The sequence below is a fragment of the Octopus sinensis genome, linkage group LG6 (genome assembly GCF_006345805.1).
Source record: "Octopus sinensis linkage group LG6, ASM634580v1, whole genome shotgun sequence".
Lineage (NCBI taxonomy): Eukaryota > Metazoa > Mollusca > Cephalopoda > Octopoda > Octopodidae > Octopus > Octopus sinensis.
In genome coordinates this window covers 54,863,690-54,878,689 of record NC_043002.1, presented here as the reverse complement: position 1 = coordinate 54,878,689, position 15,000 = coordinate 54,863,690, and the positions used below count along the sequence as shown (strand labels likewise).

The following is a 15,000-nucleotide window of genomic DNA, read 5'->3' as shown; positions in this document are numbered from 1 at the left end:
TGTATACATATATATATTATATGTGTAGTATATATGTATGTATACATATATATATTATATGTGTAGTATATATGTATGTCGATTTTTTCCCCTGTCTTCCCTTCTCGGGATCTTTCCTTCTATGTTTCCGACGAAGAGCTCCGCTCGAAACGTCAAACCCTCCTTCTTCCCTTAGCGTCCAATAATACCTTATTTGTTCCATGTCCTTGCGTTGTTGCTTTTTTTATTTTGTTTTCTTGTTTGGATTAACCAACTATATACCTATATATATATATATATATATATATATATATATATATATATATGTGTGTGTGGTGTGTGTGTGGTGCTATTAAGTTAGACATGGCCTGCGCCTATACTGGCAGAAATCTATCAGTTTTATATATATATACATATATACACACACACACACACACACCACACACAACATATATATAATATATATATATATTATATATATATATATATATATATATATAAACAAATGTATGTATGTATAATATGTGACTGACAACAGAATAAAACTGGATATATAAATCTGTTCTCATTATTAATTTGTGTTCACCGAGGTCGACTTTGCCTTTCATCCTTTCGGGATCGATAAATTAAGTACCAGTTGTATACTGAGTTGATCTAATTGACTGGCCCTCTCCACCAAAATGTCGGGCCTTGTGCCTAGAGTAGAAAATATTATTAGTGTGTGTGTGTGTGCGTGCGTGTGTGAGGCGTGGTTGTGTGATAAAAAGTTAGCTTCACAAGCACGAGGTTCCGGGTTCAGTCCCGCTGTGTGCCACCTTAGTCAAATGTCTTCTTGTTTTCTACTATAGCCCAGGGCCAGCCAAAGCCTTGTGAATGGATTTGGTAGATGGAAACTGTAAGAAGCCTGCTGTGTGTGTACCCCACCACAGCTTGTCAACCGGAGTCGGTTTGTCTACATCCCTTTAACTAGCGGTTCAGCGATAGAGACAAGCAGAATAAATATCAGACTTAAAAAAGTGAGTGTTAGGATCGATCTGTTCGACTTAACCATTCAATGCGTTGCCCCAGCGTGGCCACAGTCTAAACGGAGATAAGTTCAAAAGATAAAAACTGGATGGATGGATGGAACATCGGGAGAAGGACAAGTATAGACATGAGTGAAAGGGAGAAGCTTAAACAAAAGGAGTAAGAGAAGTGAAAGTGAAAGAAATGAAGGGGAAAGAGGGAGAGGGAGGAAATATATGATGGTGAGAGAGAGGCGAAAAAGAAGTGAGAGGAAGAGAGGGTAGAGGGGAAGTTAAATAGTTACTTGGGAGGAAACGACTGGAATTTGAGTGGAGGTAGAGAGAAGAAGAAAGAGTAAGAGATACGAGGTACGATTAATAGAGTTAAAAGCTAGAGGGAGGGGGAAAGCGAACAGCAGAGAGAAGGCAGACAGAAAAAAAATAAGAGAGAGAGGAGGAGAGAGGGAGGGAGGAGAAATAATCACGGAGTGAAAGATAATGACAGGAACATTTATGAAGAAACAAAGAGGAGTGGGTTGAGGGAGAGAGAGAGAGGCAGAAAGGATATAGAAAAGGTGAGAATGACAGAGTATAACTGATGGAGATGGTGAGAGGTGAGAGTCAAATAGTTAGGTAGTGGAAGAGAGAAAATAGACAGAAATATGAGAGAAAGGGTGTAAGAGATGAAGAAACAGAGTAAAGACGAAAAAGAGAGAGAAGAGTAGATAAAAGAGTCAGAGAGAATAGGGGAGAAAAAGAAAGAAAGAAGAAAGCGAAAAGCCATGTAGTTAAAGCAAGATTTGAGCAAGGTAGATTTGAAGTGAATACGGACGGACGGACGGATAACAGCTATTAAGTAGAGTTATCTATTGCTGAATCATCCTTTAATTATTGACTTGGCAGTTGTTGTTCTTATATTATCGCTTGGTTGAGGTGTCAGACGACACTCTACCCACGACGACGATGGCTTCCTCATATTGGAACCAAAAATAATAAAACGACAGTGAGGAGATGGAGAGGAAATGGAGGACGGGAGGAGAGACGAAGACGGACAGGAAAGAGTACAAATAAACTTGGTTTCTGTTTTCTTTTTCCTCCCTTATCATACGTTGGTCCAACTGTAGTTTGTGATTACGAGTAAATTCAAGGACCCAGTATCTAGTAGCCCAGCAATATTGGTAAAAGGAACCGCAGTTTCAGATTTCTGGTGGTGGAGTTAGGCGATCTTTAAGTTTAGGGCATCGTTTTCACGTTCGTTAATGGCTCAATGATAAAACTGAAAGAAATGGGATCTTTTCGGTTTGAACGACAGTTTTTTCTAGCGGTGTCATATGAAATTGTCACCCATAATTATGACCCTAGAATCGTTCTATTGCATTTCAATCTCTTTTAGGGTTAGGGAAAGGGTATCTTTTTTCTTCACAAATGTAAATAAACCCAATCTGTTCCTTAAACGAAGGACATATTCATACGGCACAGAATGCTTTTTAACTGATTGGGTGAAATTGCAGAAATTGAAGAAAAAACAACAACAAATATCTTACAAACTATAGAATTTTCTCAATAAAGCCAAGAGAAAAAGATGTTTTATAAACACATTCTACCAGTATACGAAGTTTAAAATGTTTTAGTTACCTAGAAATTATGTTAAAAACTGCCGTTCAAACCGAAAAGATCCAAGAAATGTGCTGAAACAGTGATTCTCAACCAGGGTCCATATGGTGTTAAAATCTATTAGCAATAAATCGGTTATGCTTCTACAATACACAAAATATTTTACCTTTTTTTTTATGCAATTCCTAATAATATTAATTATAAAAATATAACAGGATTTTAAAAACATCGAATGGCTGGGAGGGTCCAATAAAAAAAAAAGGGAAGGGTGGCTAAAAAAACACTGTGCAAAGATAGCTGAGCGGTTCCAGTATATGACTGGTATTTGTGCTATCGATATCGGAGAGATGAAAGAGGGAATCAAATGACTGATGTCACTTGAACCCTGAGTAGTGGTTCCCAACCTGTGGTCCATGGGAACTAAATTCAAAATTTCGTGTCATATCAAAAGAGGTCCGTGGGAAAACTCATTTAAATGAAAGGGGTCCTTGGTAATGAGAAGGTTGGGAACCACAGACCCAGTGTAAAAGAAGGGATTAAGAACTTCGGCCTTTCCATCACTTTAATCCCATTATCATTAATTAATTAAGGGAGGAGGAGCAAGTTCTGGCTTTAACTCCTCATTGAGTTAGACCTTCAAAATTACATATTACAGTGTTAAAAATAAACGAGGGACACTTTGAATATTAGAATCTTGAAAATTAAATGCGATGCTCATGGCTGGAACGCTTTGATTTGGGGCTAAGCACTTCTACTAACCACACAGCTCTTTCCTAAAAATTAAGAAATTATCCAAAATTGCAGCAGATTGGTAGTTTGACCAACGGCCAAGTTGCCTTGTGGTACTCAATACCGCCCTTTTCTGAGTTCAGTTTCATCCGGTCATCTTTGCCTTTCGTTCTTCCCTCAGCAATAACATAAAGCACATTCACACAAATGGTTGATTTAATCAACTCCACACCACACCCCGACAACTTTTTCCTCTTTCGTCCCAACAAATTCACGACTTTCTGCTAAAATAAGAAATCGTGGGTATTTTACTCGTTTCTAGAACAACACGTTGTCTCCTTCAGCAAGACACTTTATTTCACGTTGCTCCAGTCCGCTCAGCTGGCAAAAGTGAGTAGTAATTCAAAGGGCCAGCCTTATATTTCTGTGTCACGCTGAATCTCCCCGAAAACCATGCTAAGGGTACACGTGTCTGGAGTAATCAGCCACTTCCACGTTAATTTCACAAACAGGCTGTTCCGTTCATCGGATCAGCTGGAACACTCGTCATCATAACCAACGGAGTGCCATTAATATATATATATATATATATATATATATACATACACATACGACGGGCTTCTTTTCAGTTTCCATCTACCAAATCCACTTACAAGGCTTTGGTTGGCCCGAAGCTATATAAGAAGACACTTGCCCAAGGTGCTACGCAGTGGGACTAAACCCGGAATCATGTGGTTGGGAAGCAATTTTCTTACCACGCCTATATATATATATATATATATATATATATATATATATATATATATATATATAATATTATATATATATATATTATATATAAGATATTTTTATATGATATATCTATATATATATATATATATATGATATTTTATATGATATATCTATATATATGATATTTTTATATGATATATCTATATATATGATATTTTATATGATATATCTATATATATGATATATCTATATATATGATATTTTATATGATATATCTATATATATGATATTTTATATGATATATCTATATATATATATGATGTTTAATTCCAAGTATTAAGGAGTCCGGTGGAAAGTGAAGGTGCAACGATTCAGTGGATTTGGTGGAATCGTTAAGTGTCTCTTTGCGTTCTGAGTTGAAATACTTCCGAGGTAACAGTGATTTTCATCTACATGGAGGCAATAAAATATGGAACTAATCAAGTTCTGTATCTTATTGACTAACCTATTCTCCCACCCCACGAAATTGCTGACCTTGTGTCAAAATTAGAAGCAATTCCTTTAATTCCGTTTCTGTTCTTGTGATGTTTGAAGATATTCATCAAACGAAAGATGGCGATGTTAAAGTGGAAGTTTCCAGTCAGGAATCGAAACTGTATCTCAAAATAATTCACTCTAATACCACGACACTCATCTAAACAATTTTTTTTCTTCACAAGCCATCACTCAACTCCATCTCATTGTTATTGCTGTGGGGAATCATAAATTTGAACACTATTCTAAACCATGGAGGTGACCCCTAAATTTTGGCTTGTAAAACTTAAAGGCACCAAACAATTACAATTTTGAAGATCCTGCTACGAAACATGCCTAAATCACATGAATTTTCATGTGACTTGAGTTCTAGATTGATTTCTAAAACGGTCTCAAATTTTGGGCGGAGGAATAAACGATCTTAAAGACCCTAATACCTGACTGATACAATTTTATCAACTATCCCCCGCTTCCGAAAGATAAAAGGCAAAAATCTATATGGTAAGGATTCGTACGCAAAACGTCAAGAGGCGTCACTAAGTACTACAAAATTTTTCGTTTAGTGACTTTGGGAGTGTGAAAAATAAAACCTTCCCAAGTTGAGAGTATTGGCTTGAAAGTTAAGGATCAAAGCTGATTTCGTAATCCTTTCGAATTCAGATTACTCTATCAAATGCAATGCTTCTGCATATTATTATGAAATAATCATAGATTATCTTGTAGCTTGGAGATTTCAATGATGCGATGACATTGCAGGGTAGGTGTAAGAGGCTGGCTCTGGTCAGTTTTAACAATCAATAGGGAGAATATTTGGGCTGGATATGACCGGTTTAAGTGTTAGAGGATATATTTACTGATTAAAATAAAATATTATACACAAGGAAGAGGACTTGTGACGGAGACCATGGAAGAGGAAAATAATCTGGTCACATTAATATGTGGTATATATAATATATATATATATATATTATATATATATATATATATATATATATATATATATATATATATATATATAACTAAAAATATACAGATATGATTTTATACATTAGTACAAATTATCGATGTTAAGCTCCACGTTAGCCCGGATCGAGTTAGCCCTCTGGTTACAGGCTTTCTACCGTGACCATAATGTCGACCGCCGTAACGATTCGGTTAATGCACTAGAAAGGAATAATGACAATTTCAAAGTTAAGCACCACGCATCCCAAGAATTTTATTTACTTTTGGAGGGGGGGTGTATAAAAAAGATTATTGTCGAATTAATGGACTTTATGGCACCGACCTTTAAGATTAAAAAAAGTAATAAAGTGACTTTAGCGGGATTTGAACTCCGAAAGTAAAGCAAAAAGTAAAACGCCACTACACACACACACACACACAACAAGTAGCGAGACAAATATTTGTCTTATATTTTGTTTTACTTGTTTCAGCCATTAAACTGCGGTCATGCTGGAACACCGCCTTAAAGGGTTTTAGTCGAAGAAGCCTAAACTAGAATTTATTCTTTTAAGCCTGGTGCTTATTCTATCAGTCTTTTATCGAACCGCTAAGTTACAGGAGCGTAAACATACCAATACCGGTTATCAAGCGGTGGTGGTGAGACACACATACACACACACACACATATGTATCCACTCACAAGGCTTTGGTCGGTCCGAGGCTATAGCAGAAAACTCTTGCTCATGATGCCTCGCAGTGGGACCGAACCCGGAACCATGTGGGGAAAGAAAAAACACAAATCAAGCGATGATAACCTAATGTTACGATTGGATTTAGGATGGCTGTTCTCTAAATAATTAATTAAATAAATATTTTAGTTAAAACAGAATCCAAAGAGGGTGATGGTAGTGGTAGCCTGCATCGGTAAAACTTGTCTTATTTCGAGAAAATCTGAATTCTTCGAGCTGTGTCCTATACACCCATCCCACCCTTTTCTTTCAAAGCCCTACATTTTCTTGGATAAAATAGCACTGTTTGCCGAAATTGTAAAGATAATCTGGAACTCGACTGAGGATAGAAAACTCCGAATGACACGTTCTTGTTTCCTTGTATCGTCTGTCTGGATGTTTTGCGTTCTTGTCCCATTTTTGTATTCCTTTACATATATATATATATACGTACACACATAAAATACTAAAATGGGACAAGAACGCAAAACATCAAGAGAGGTGATACAAAAACGGACAACAAAACACCCAGACAAACGATACAAGGAAACAAGGACGGGTCATTCGGAGTTTTCTATCCTCAGTCAAGTTCCTGATTATTTTTGCAATATAATATATAATCTTTGTGTATGTGTATGACACACTTACACACACATTTATATATTCACACATACAGAGAGAGGGGAGCGAGAAAGAGAAAAAGAAAGAGATGTAAGATGAGGTGTTCTTGTTTCTAATTTGGGCAAAAGAACTTTTTGGGTGAGATAGGGAAAAGGGATTTGTCGATTAAATGTGCTCTGGTACTTGATGGCTGTTTTATTTTATCGATTCTGTGAGATGGCAGGATAGGAATCATCTCAGTGGCATTTTGAAATGAGATCGAAGAGAGAGAGAGAACAAGAAAAACGAAGGAGGAGAAGCAGGAGGAGTTAATTTAAGGTTGATGAGACGAAAGAGACGGAGTAAAGTTATGAGAGAGTAAGAGAGAGAAGGGGAGGGAGGAATTAATGTTGATTAGTGAGTATTGGGGAGAGAGAGAGAGAGAGAGAGAGAGAGAGACTGTGCAATAGAGGAAGGGGAAGAGGTGATGCTTACAATTGATTGTTAATGGAGAGGGACTGTGTATGTGAGAGAGAGAGAGAGAGGGAAAGGGTAAAAGTGTCAAACATACGCAGAAAAGATAACCGTGTGTGTGTGTGTATGTGCGTGTGTGTGATATTAATAAACATGTAGATTTAGTTTATCTTTTTACTACAACATCGTAAATTAATTAAACTTTAAATCATGAAAAGAAAACCGCAGGACAAATTACGTTTTACCATGTTTGATGGCATAAGAGATGCCTGTAGTCGCACCCCTTATTTCAGCAGCTCATTTTGAGGAAAACAAGTTTTTTAGTGCTTTAACGCATGTAATATAGGTCCAAATTGGCATCTAGGATCCAAGGTGATTTTTTTTTAAACATTCTGGTGGGATAAAAAAAATGTTTCATATATGGCATCAAATATTGTATTACTTGACTGGAATTTGGATAGAGATGGATTTACTTGCAGTTCTAAGTATTATGTAAGTGCTTCGCTATCTTATTCAAAATAGAAATTCTTGAAAACACACACACATACTGACACTCCGTCTGTTACGATGACGACGGTCCCACTTGATCCGATCAACGGAACAGCCTGCTCATAAAAATCAACGCGCAAGTGGCTGAGTACTCCATAGATATGTGTACCCTTAACGTAGTCCTCGGGGAGATTCAGCGTGACACAGAATGTGACAAAGCTGACCCTTTGAATTACAGGTATAACTCATTTTTTGCCAAAGGTTTGCTAGTCCACACCCATCAGAAACGGATTATAGTTTTAGGATACAGAAAAAGAAAGAAGAAAAAAAACGAGACAAATGAAAAAAGCGCCCACCCTCATACTGTAAAATATCAGCAGTGATAAAGGGAGAGAGACATGATGGATAAAAAGTTATAAAAATAATTTATCAAACAAACCTAACCCAGTTATCGATCGGGGATTGAAATGACTCGATCTAACATTCCCTCCTTTTTTACCTCTCATCGCGAAGAAAAGAAGTTCAAGTGGAATATCTTTGTGTTCTAAGACACAGTAATCCCTAAAGATCCCTTCAGATTTTCGCAACGTTAACATTCACTACTCAGGTGTGTAGACATGTTTAAACATATACACCAAATATATACAATAGCCAACACGGATGTAATCAGCCCACACACACATACACACACACATTCGTTATCATCCCATATGCATCAGTATTTTCCACGAACTATACACACGTACTCAATCAAGATATGCACACACACACATTGAACATTACATATATATATATATATATATACTAAAATTGCATACACACCGAACTCATCAATACTATACACCCTGTATTTACAATCCACCATCTATATTCTACATCATTTACACTCAGCAGTGTGTCTTATTTCATAGAGAATTTACTCAACACCTGAACATTAAAATGGCCAAAAGATTCATCATCGTCATCATTATTAAAGTCATTCATCTTTTTTATGAAAGAATTCGATGAATGATAATATCGTTATATAAGTGTTTAACGAGAATATATTCAGAAAAGTTGTCGATAAATTTGAATAAAAATAAAATAACTTGAAATTCCAGATTATTTTTATTGAAATTCATCGACGATAAGTGAATTGTTTTTAGAAAAAAAGACAAACATAGAAGAGAATTGAAGGAAACTTTAAATTATTCGCACCTAAACACACACACATTAATTAATTCTGGAATATTTATTGAAATACCTAAGGGATGTGAGTTTTTAAAGTATATAAAGATCCAACTAAGAGGAGTTCTTCGCATTTTCGAAAAAAGAAAAGTTAATGAATTAGTCAGGTAAATTTGACATTTTGGTAGACGAAGGAACTACTTGAAAGATGTGCAGGAATACGGACATTGAGAGAGGGGGGAACAGAAAGTAGATAATTGCAAGGATAAAACAAAAGTTTTTGATTAAACACCAGTCATTATTATTATTATTATTAGTAGTAGTAGTAGTATTTGTATTGTCTTCATCATCCTAGTTTTATAACTGTTATTACTTTAATAGGACGCTTCCTGTGGTATTCAATAGCAGGAGACGAGAAGGTAGGTCTGGGTTTGTGGGTTGCGAGAGAGCAGCGAGCGATGTGTCATATTACACACAGAGAAAGAGCAGCGGAAATTCCGCGAGAGGAGAGAGCCGAGAGGTGGACAAACTGACCAGAGCAAACTATAGATGAATAGTTTTTTAATATTAGTCGGACACGTAGTAAACACATTCCTAATTAGATATTCACGTAAAATGTAGCTGTAGTTTCATTTTTAGTTGAAGAATATCATGTATAAGAAAAGAACTTAGTCGAGTTTCAAGTTAAATTCACAGAGAGAGAGAGAGAGAGAGAGAGAGAGAGAAGGAGAGAGAGAGAGAGAGAAGGAGAGAGAGAGAGGGGAATAAATATTAGTTTTTGAAGTTGAATAACTTTGATTTGGGATGGAGAGAACAAATATTACATATCGATGGCTAAAATAGATATTTCAATAAGATTAAAAAAAAAAAACGGGACCTAATGAGGGAAGGAGAAAACATGATTTTTTTTTAAAGTTGAAAATAAAAATAAAAAAAACTATGGATGTTGTTGAAAAACATATCGTAGATACAAGTTAGAGCGAACGGATAAAAGATGCAACAGGTAGTTCATATAAATACACACACACATACCATCACTGCCCTCATCGCCATCATCATTATAATTGCCTCTTAAATTAATTATTTAGTTGAGATGATAACATTATCATTCCTATTATTGTTGTTGATGTTTTTCTTCTAACTTTCAAGAAGGATGAAATGATTTTAAATGAGACGATGACGGCTGTTTTCCTCCCATCCACATTTGATCCAACCCAACTCTTCCTCCTTCCGACAAAACAAGACAAGACATAACAACAACAAATTCATTTTAAAAAGAGAAAAACTCAATTATATTTTTTTGGGGATGAAATTGATAATTATTGCTGGTTTTTACTGTCAAATGATAACAGACTTACCAAGAAGAGGCCGTGGATTGGACTGTTTTCGACGCGACATGATGATGGAGCACCTGTAGAGTAAATGAAATGATGAGCATGCGTAATAGAGGATGTTGGCGAGCCAGGTAACACCACTACCACCACCACTACATCTAGTGTTTATTGCAGCAGCAGGCTAGCTGCTGCTGCTGCTGCTGTTGCTATCACTTGCCTTCTTCTCCCACCAGTCTCTCTCTCTCTCTCACTCTTTATCTATCTATCTTTATCTCTGATTCTCTACTTCTTCCCCTCCCTCTTTTCCTCAACCTGTATCTATCATTTTCTAATATATCGCAGTACAGCTTGTTGCACTTCATTCTGTTCCACCACCACCACCACCACCACTACTACTTTTCTTCCTTTTCTTCTTCGTTTCATTTCTTTTTCTTATCCAACTTTCTTCTTTTTTTTTCTTTATCATTCGCTTCACGTTAACCCCAACCCCATCCTTCTCCACCACCCTCTCCGCGCCCTTATTACTTGCTTCCCTCCTCCTCCTCCTCCTCTTGCATATTGTCATTTACCAAGTCGTCATCACTCATCACAGGTTTCTCCCTCTTTCTCTCTCTCTCTCTGTCTTACTCTTTTTCATTCCCCTCACTTTATTCTCTTTCTTTTCTTTCTCTCTTTATATTCTCCTCTTTCTTTCTTTCTTTCTTTATATTCTCCTTCTCTTTCTTTTTCTTTGTTTTCTTCCCTCCTCCTTTTTCTTGGTTCCCGTCTTCGTTTTTCTTCACATCAACACACCCTGTCCCTCCCTCTCTTTCTTTTCCCCAACATCCGTCTTCTTCACCACCACAACCACTACCACAACACCTCTATAGTTTTTCTTCTCTCCCTTTCCCTCCACCTCTCTCGCTCTCTCCTCCCACCTCGACTCTATCGTCTGCTGTTGTTGGTGTTTGTTGTTTCTTTTTCTTGTCTTTTCCTTTCAGCCTGTTTCTTCTTTCGCTTTCCTCCTCCTCTCTCTCTCCCTCCACCTCACATTATCTACCTCCTCCTTCACCTCTTCCTCATCGTCCTCTTTCATTATCCACCATCTTGGCCATCGACACTATGAGTCTATAAATTTCTCCATTCCCTTCTCCCCATCCCGCCCTCTCTCTCTCTCTCCCGCGCGCTCCACCCTTGCCCCTCACCTCTCGCTCACACACTCTTCTTATCTAATATGTCCTTATGATAACGACAACAACAACATCAACAACTACTACACGGTCTTACTACACACTTCAGCATCCCATAGCCACCAGCTAATGTTTTGTTGTGAGGCAATTGCCAGGCACTTGCGAGGCGACAGCAATGGAGAGCGGGGACGTCGAGAAAGGTCATAACGAATGATGTTAGTCTTAAGACTTACAGACGGAGAGAGGAGGTGTCGCGGGCGGGGGAGGAGGAGGAGGAGAAGAGACAAAGATAGGCAGACGGAGATTAAACGTGATGTAGAGACGAGGGGTGGGGTGAGTCGTCATGCTTCACTTCAAATGTTTAAAGGGAAGAGAACAAGTTTTCGTTCGGAGAATCGAAACCGGGTCGCCATCTTACCGATAATCAGACCAGAACAGAAAGGAACCACATACAGAGGGTGGGAAGGAACCTCTTTGGCAAAGAATTATGTTTTTATCTTATTTTTCTTTTCATATAAGCGTATCTATAAGTACATCATATATATACACACACCACACACACACACATGCATACAGATACATACGAACCTACACACGTATATTTGTATGTATACATATATATATATATATATATATATATATATCTATATATATATATATATATATATATATATTTATATATATATATATATATATATATATCTATATATATATTTATATATATATATATATATATATATATATATATATATATTATATATATATATATATATATATATATAGGTAGATAGATATACGAGGAGATTTTTCGGTTTTAATACATATATATATATATATGTGTGTGTGTGTGTGTGTGTGAACATATAATATACATATATATATATATATATATATATATACATATTTATATGCATGCATATATACGTACATACATATATACATAGGTACATTCATACATACATGCCTTTTATATATATATGTATATACATACATTAAGGCGACGGGCTGGCAGAAACGTTAGCACGCCAGCTGAAATGCTTAGCCGTATTTCGTCTGTCTTTACATTCTGAGTTCAGCTTCTGCCGCAGTCGACTTTGCCTGTCATCCCTTTGGGATCGATAAATTAAGTACCAGTTACACACTGGATCGATCTTATTGACTAGCCCCCTCCCCCCAAAATTTCGGGTCTTATGCCTAGAGTAGAAAAGAATATATATATGTATACCGGTATATTTTTTTGACTGCGGCCATGCTGGGGCATCACATAGAACAGTTTGTGATGCAGGTGAGGTTTATTTCATTTCACATCTGGTCTGAACCTGTCACCAATGGACGCGAGATTTACATTCTGCATCAAGCCTGGTCCCTTATTACATAGTATTAGCGCTATGATGTAAAATGATGTGCTTTCAACTACATGCCCCAACTTGAGCCACAGACTGGTTAACCCAGAGCTTCCCTTTAGTTTTCGCAGGTCGCGGTCTCAAAGCGACGGAAACATTTTGACAAATTAAATTTCAATGTTGAAGTGAATCTAACAGATTTTGTGTGTTTCTTAAATGGCTTATAAACACCGTCCACGCTGCAATCTGGGAATAATATTTCATTAATTGGCAGCATGAAGCTAGGGAACAAATGGAGATGCTGGAACTATATTCTTAAGGGAAATGGAATCGTTCAATTCCAATGTCAAACCTGTTGGTTTCTTATTAGCAATGCCTCCAGATTAAAAGAAAATAAATAAATAAATAAATAAATAAAAAGTAGAAAGAAAATAAAATTGTGAGCAATTTTTATGCCTTTTTCTGAAAGTCTTATCCATAATTAATAAAACCAGAACATATCAAAGACGTTTTTGCAACTGAATTAATGCAATTATTGAAAAAACAGAAAGTTTGTTTCCCAACCACATGGTTCCAGGTTCAGTCCACTGCATGGTACCTTGGGCAAGTGTCTCTCATTATAGCCTCCAGCTATACGAAAGAAAGGGTAAAGAGCACTCAACACTTTTGCTGTGAGTTCTATGTATTATTCAAAATAGTTTAAGCCTATTTTCCCCTACATCATCCTGTGGTGCACTTGGTCACATCATCAGTAATGTTTCCTGAGGGTCATTAGGCGTTTCGTGCCTTTCAACCTCAGATTATCCAACCAGGGTCGATCAAGCCCCAGTTTATGCCCAGTTAACACTGACTATTCCAGGGCTCACACCTCCTCATCCACAGTCATCTTCAGGCAACCACTGCTTTCTCCACACTCAACATGATGGCCTTCTGTTTTCAGGTCGCTCTAATGTCCAACATGTTGTAAGTTCTATAAAGGAACTGGTTTGCAAACCCTTTGCAACCCGATCGCACTTCGCTTACCACCTGTTGCTCCACCACTTCCCTATATTCCCTTCTCTTACTCTGCTTTACTTCCTGATTCTCAAGTTGAAATATTAACATATACATTGAAAATAATTTGTTGCCTTAAAAGGAAGTTGGTGAAAGGCAGCAAGCTGCCAAAAACATGGACACGCCGGATCGACTTTGCTTTCATCTTTTTGGGGGTCGATAAATTAAGTACCAGTTGCGTACTGGGGTCAATCTAATTGACTGGCCCCCTACCCCAAAAATTTCAGGCCTTGTACCTAGAGTAGAAAAGAAAAGGAAGTTGGGTAGTTTTAATTAAAATTTCTGAAAATGTTGAGATTTACAGACGTAAGTGGAGGGGGAAATAAATGGTTAGCCCCCAGGAGCTGGAATGGGCGGAGGTCGGAGAAACATCAGATCAAGCAGTTTGGATGGATTTAGGTCTGTTGACCATTAATAACATCTTGTCGCATAGTAACGGCAGGGTGAGAGTAAAACAGCAGCAGCAGCAGCAGTGACTCGGTGTTTGAGGGGGTGGAGTAAAGACGACAATTATATCAAATGAAAGAAAAAATAAGACGAAGAAGAAAAAGGAAAGAGAGAGAGAGAGATCATGAGCAGAGAGAGAAATAAATGGTGGAAAGTGGATATCACTGAGTGTGGGTTTTTTTGTTATCTTGATTGGATAAACAGAAATATCAACATCATCATCATCGTCATCATCATCATCATAGCTGTCGCTGTTATCGATATTTCAATATTTGCTTGTCAAAATGACGAAACAAGTTTACTTTCTTGGTTTCCTTTTTTTTTTTATACAAACATACAGACATAAATTTTTTTTTTATGCAGGCATTTATATGTATATATACATGTATGTATGTATCTATGTATGAATGTACCTATGTATGTGCATACGTACATATGCATGCATTTAAATATGCATATGTATATATATATATATATATATATATATATGATATAGGACAATCAGTAAGTTGTCATAAAAAATACTCCAATAATGGAGTTGAGAGCTTCTAGACATTTTTCGTCAGTTATTAAAGACAAGAAACGCTTTTCTTGTCTTTATAACTGATGAAAAATGTCTAGAAGCTCTCAGCTCCAGTACTGGAAACTCTGAGTATTATTAT

General features: G+C 36.8%; 1 protein-coding gene and 2 long non-coding RNA genes across 7 annotated transcripts in view; 2 read left to right on the top strand and 1 right to left on the bottom strand.

Moving 5' to 3' along the window:
- Positions 1–10,785, bottom strand: part of LOC115212902 (ras-responsive element-binding protein 1) — a 251,127-nt gene extending 240,342 nt beyond the window's left edge. For 2 of the 5 annotated variants that reach the window (XM_029781710.2, XM_029781713.2), the window contains exon 1: positions 10,351–10,781. In XM_029781710.2, the coding sequence (XP_029637570.1) occupies positions 10,351–10,390 (40 nt within the window). In that variant the 5' untranslated portion in view covers positions 10,391–10,781. Of the gene's footprint in view, positions 1–10,350 lie in introns of all 5 variants that reach the window. The other 3 variants (XM_036503907.1, XM_029781712.2, XM_036503908.1) reach the window with 2 other exon arrangements.
- Positions 7,442–15,000, top strand: part of LOC118763920 — a 24,260-nt gene continuing 16,701 nt past the window's right edge. Inside the window, exons 1-2 of the long non-coding RNA XR_004999691.1 lie at positions 7,442–7,828; positions 10,345–10,457. This is a non-coding gene — a long non-coding RNA (uncharacterized LOC118763920). The remainder of the gene's footprint in view (positions 7,829–10,344; positions 10,458–15,000) is intronic.
- Positions 7,835–9,949, top strand: LOC118763922. Its single transcript, XR_004999693.1, has 2 exons — positions 7,835–8,522; positions 9,735–9,949. It is a non-coding gene; the product is annotated as an uncharacterized LOC118763922 (long non-coding RNA).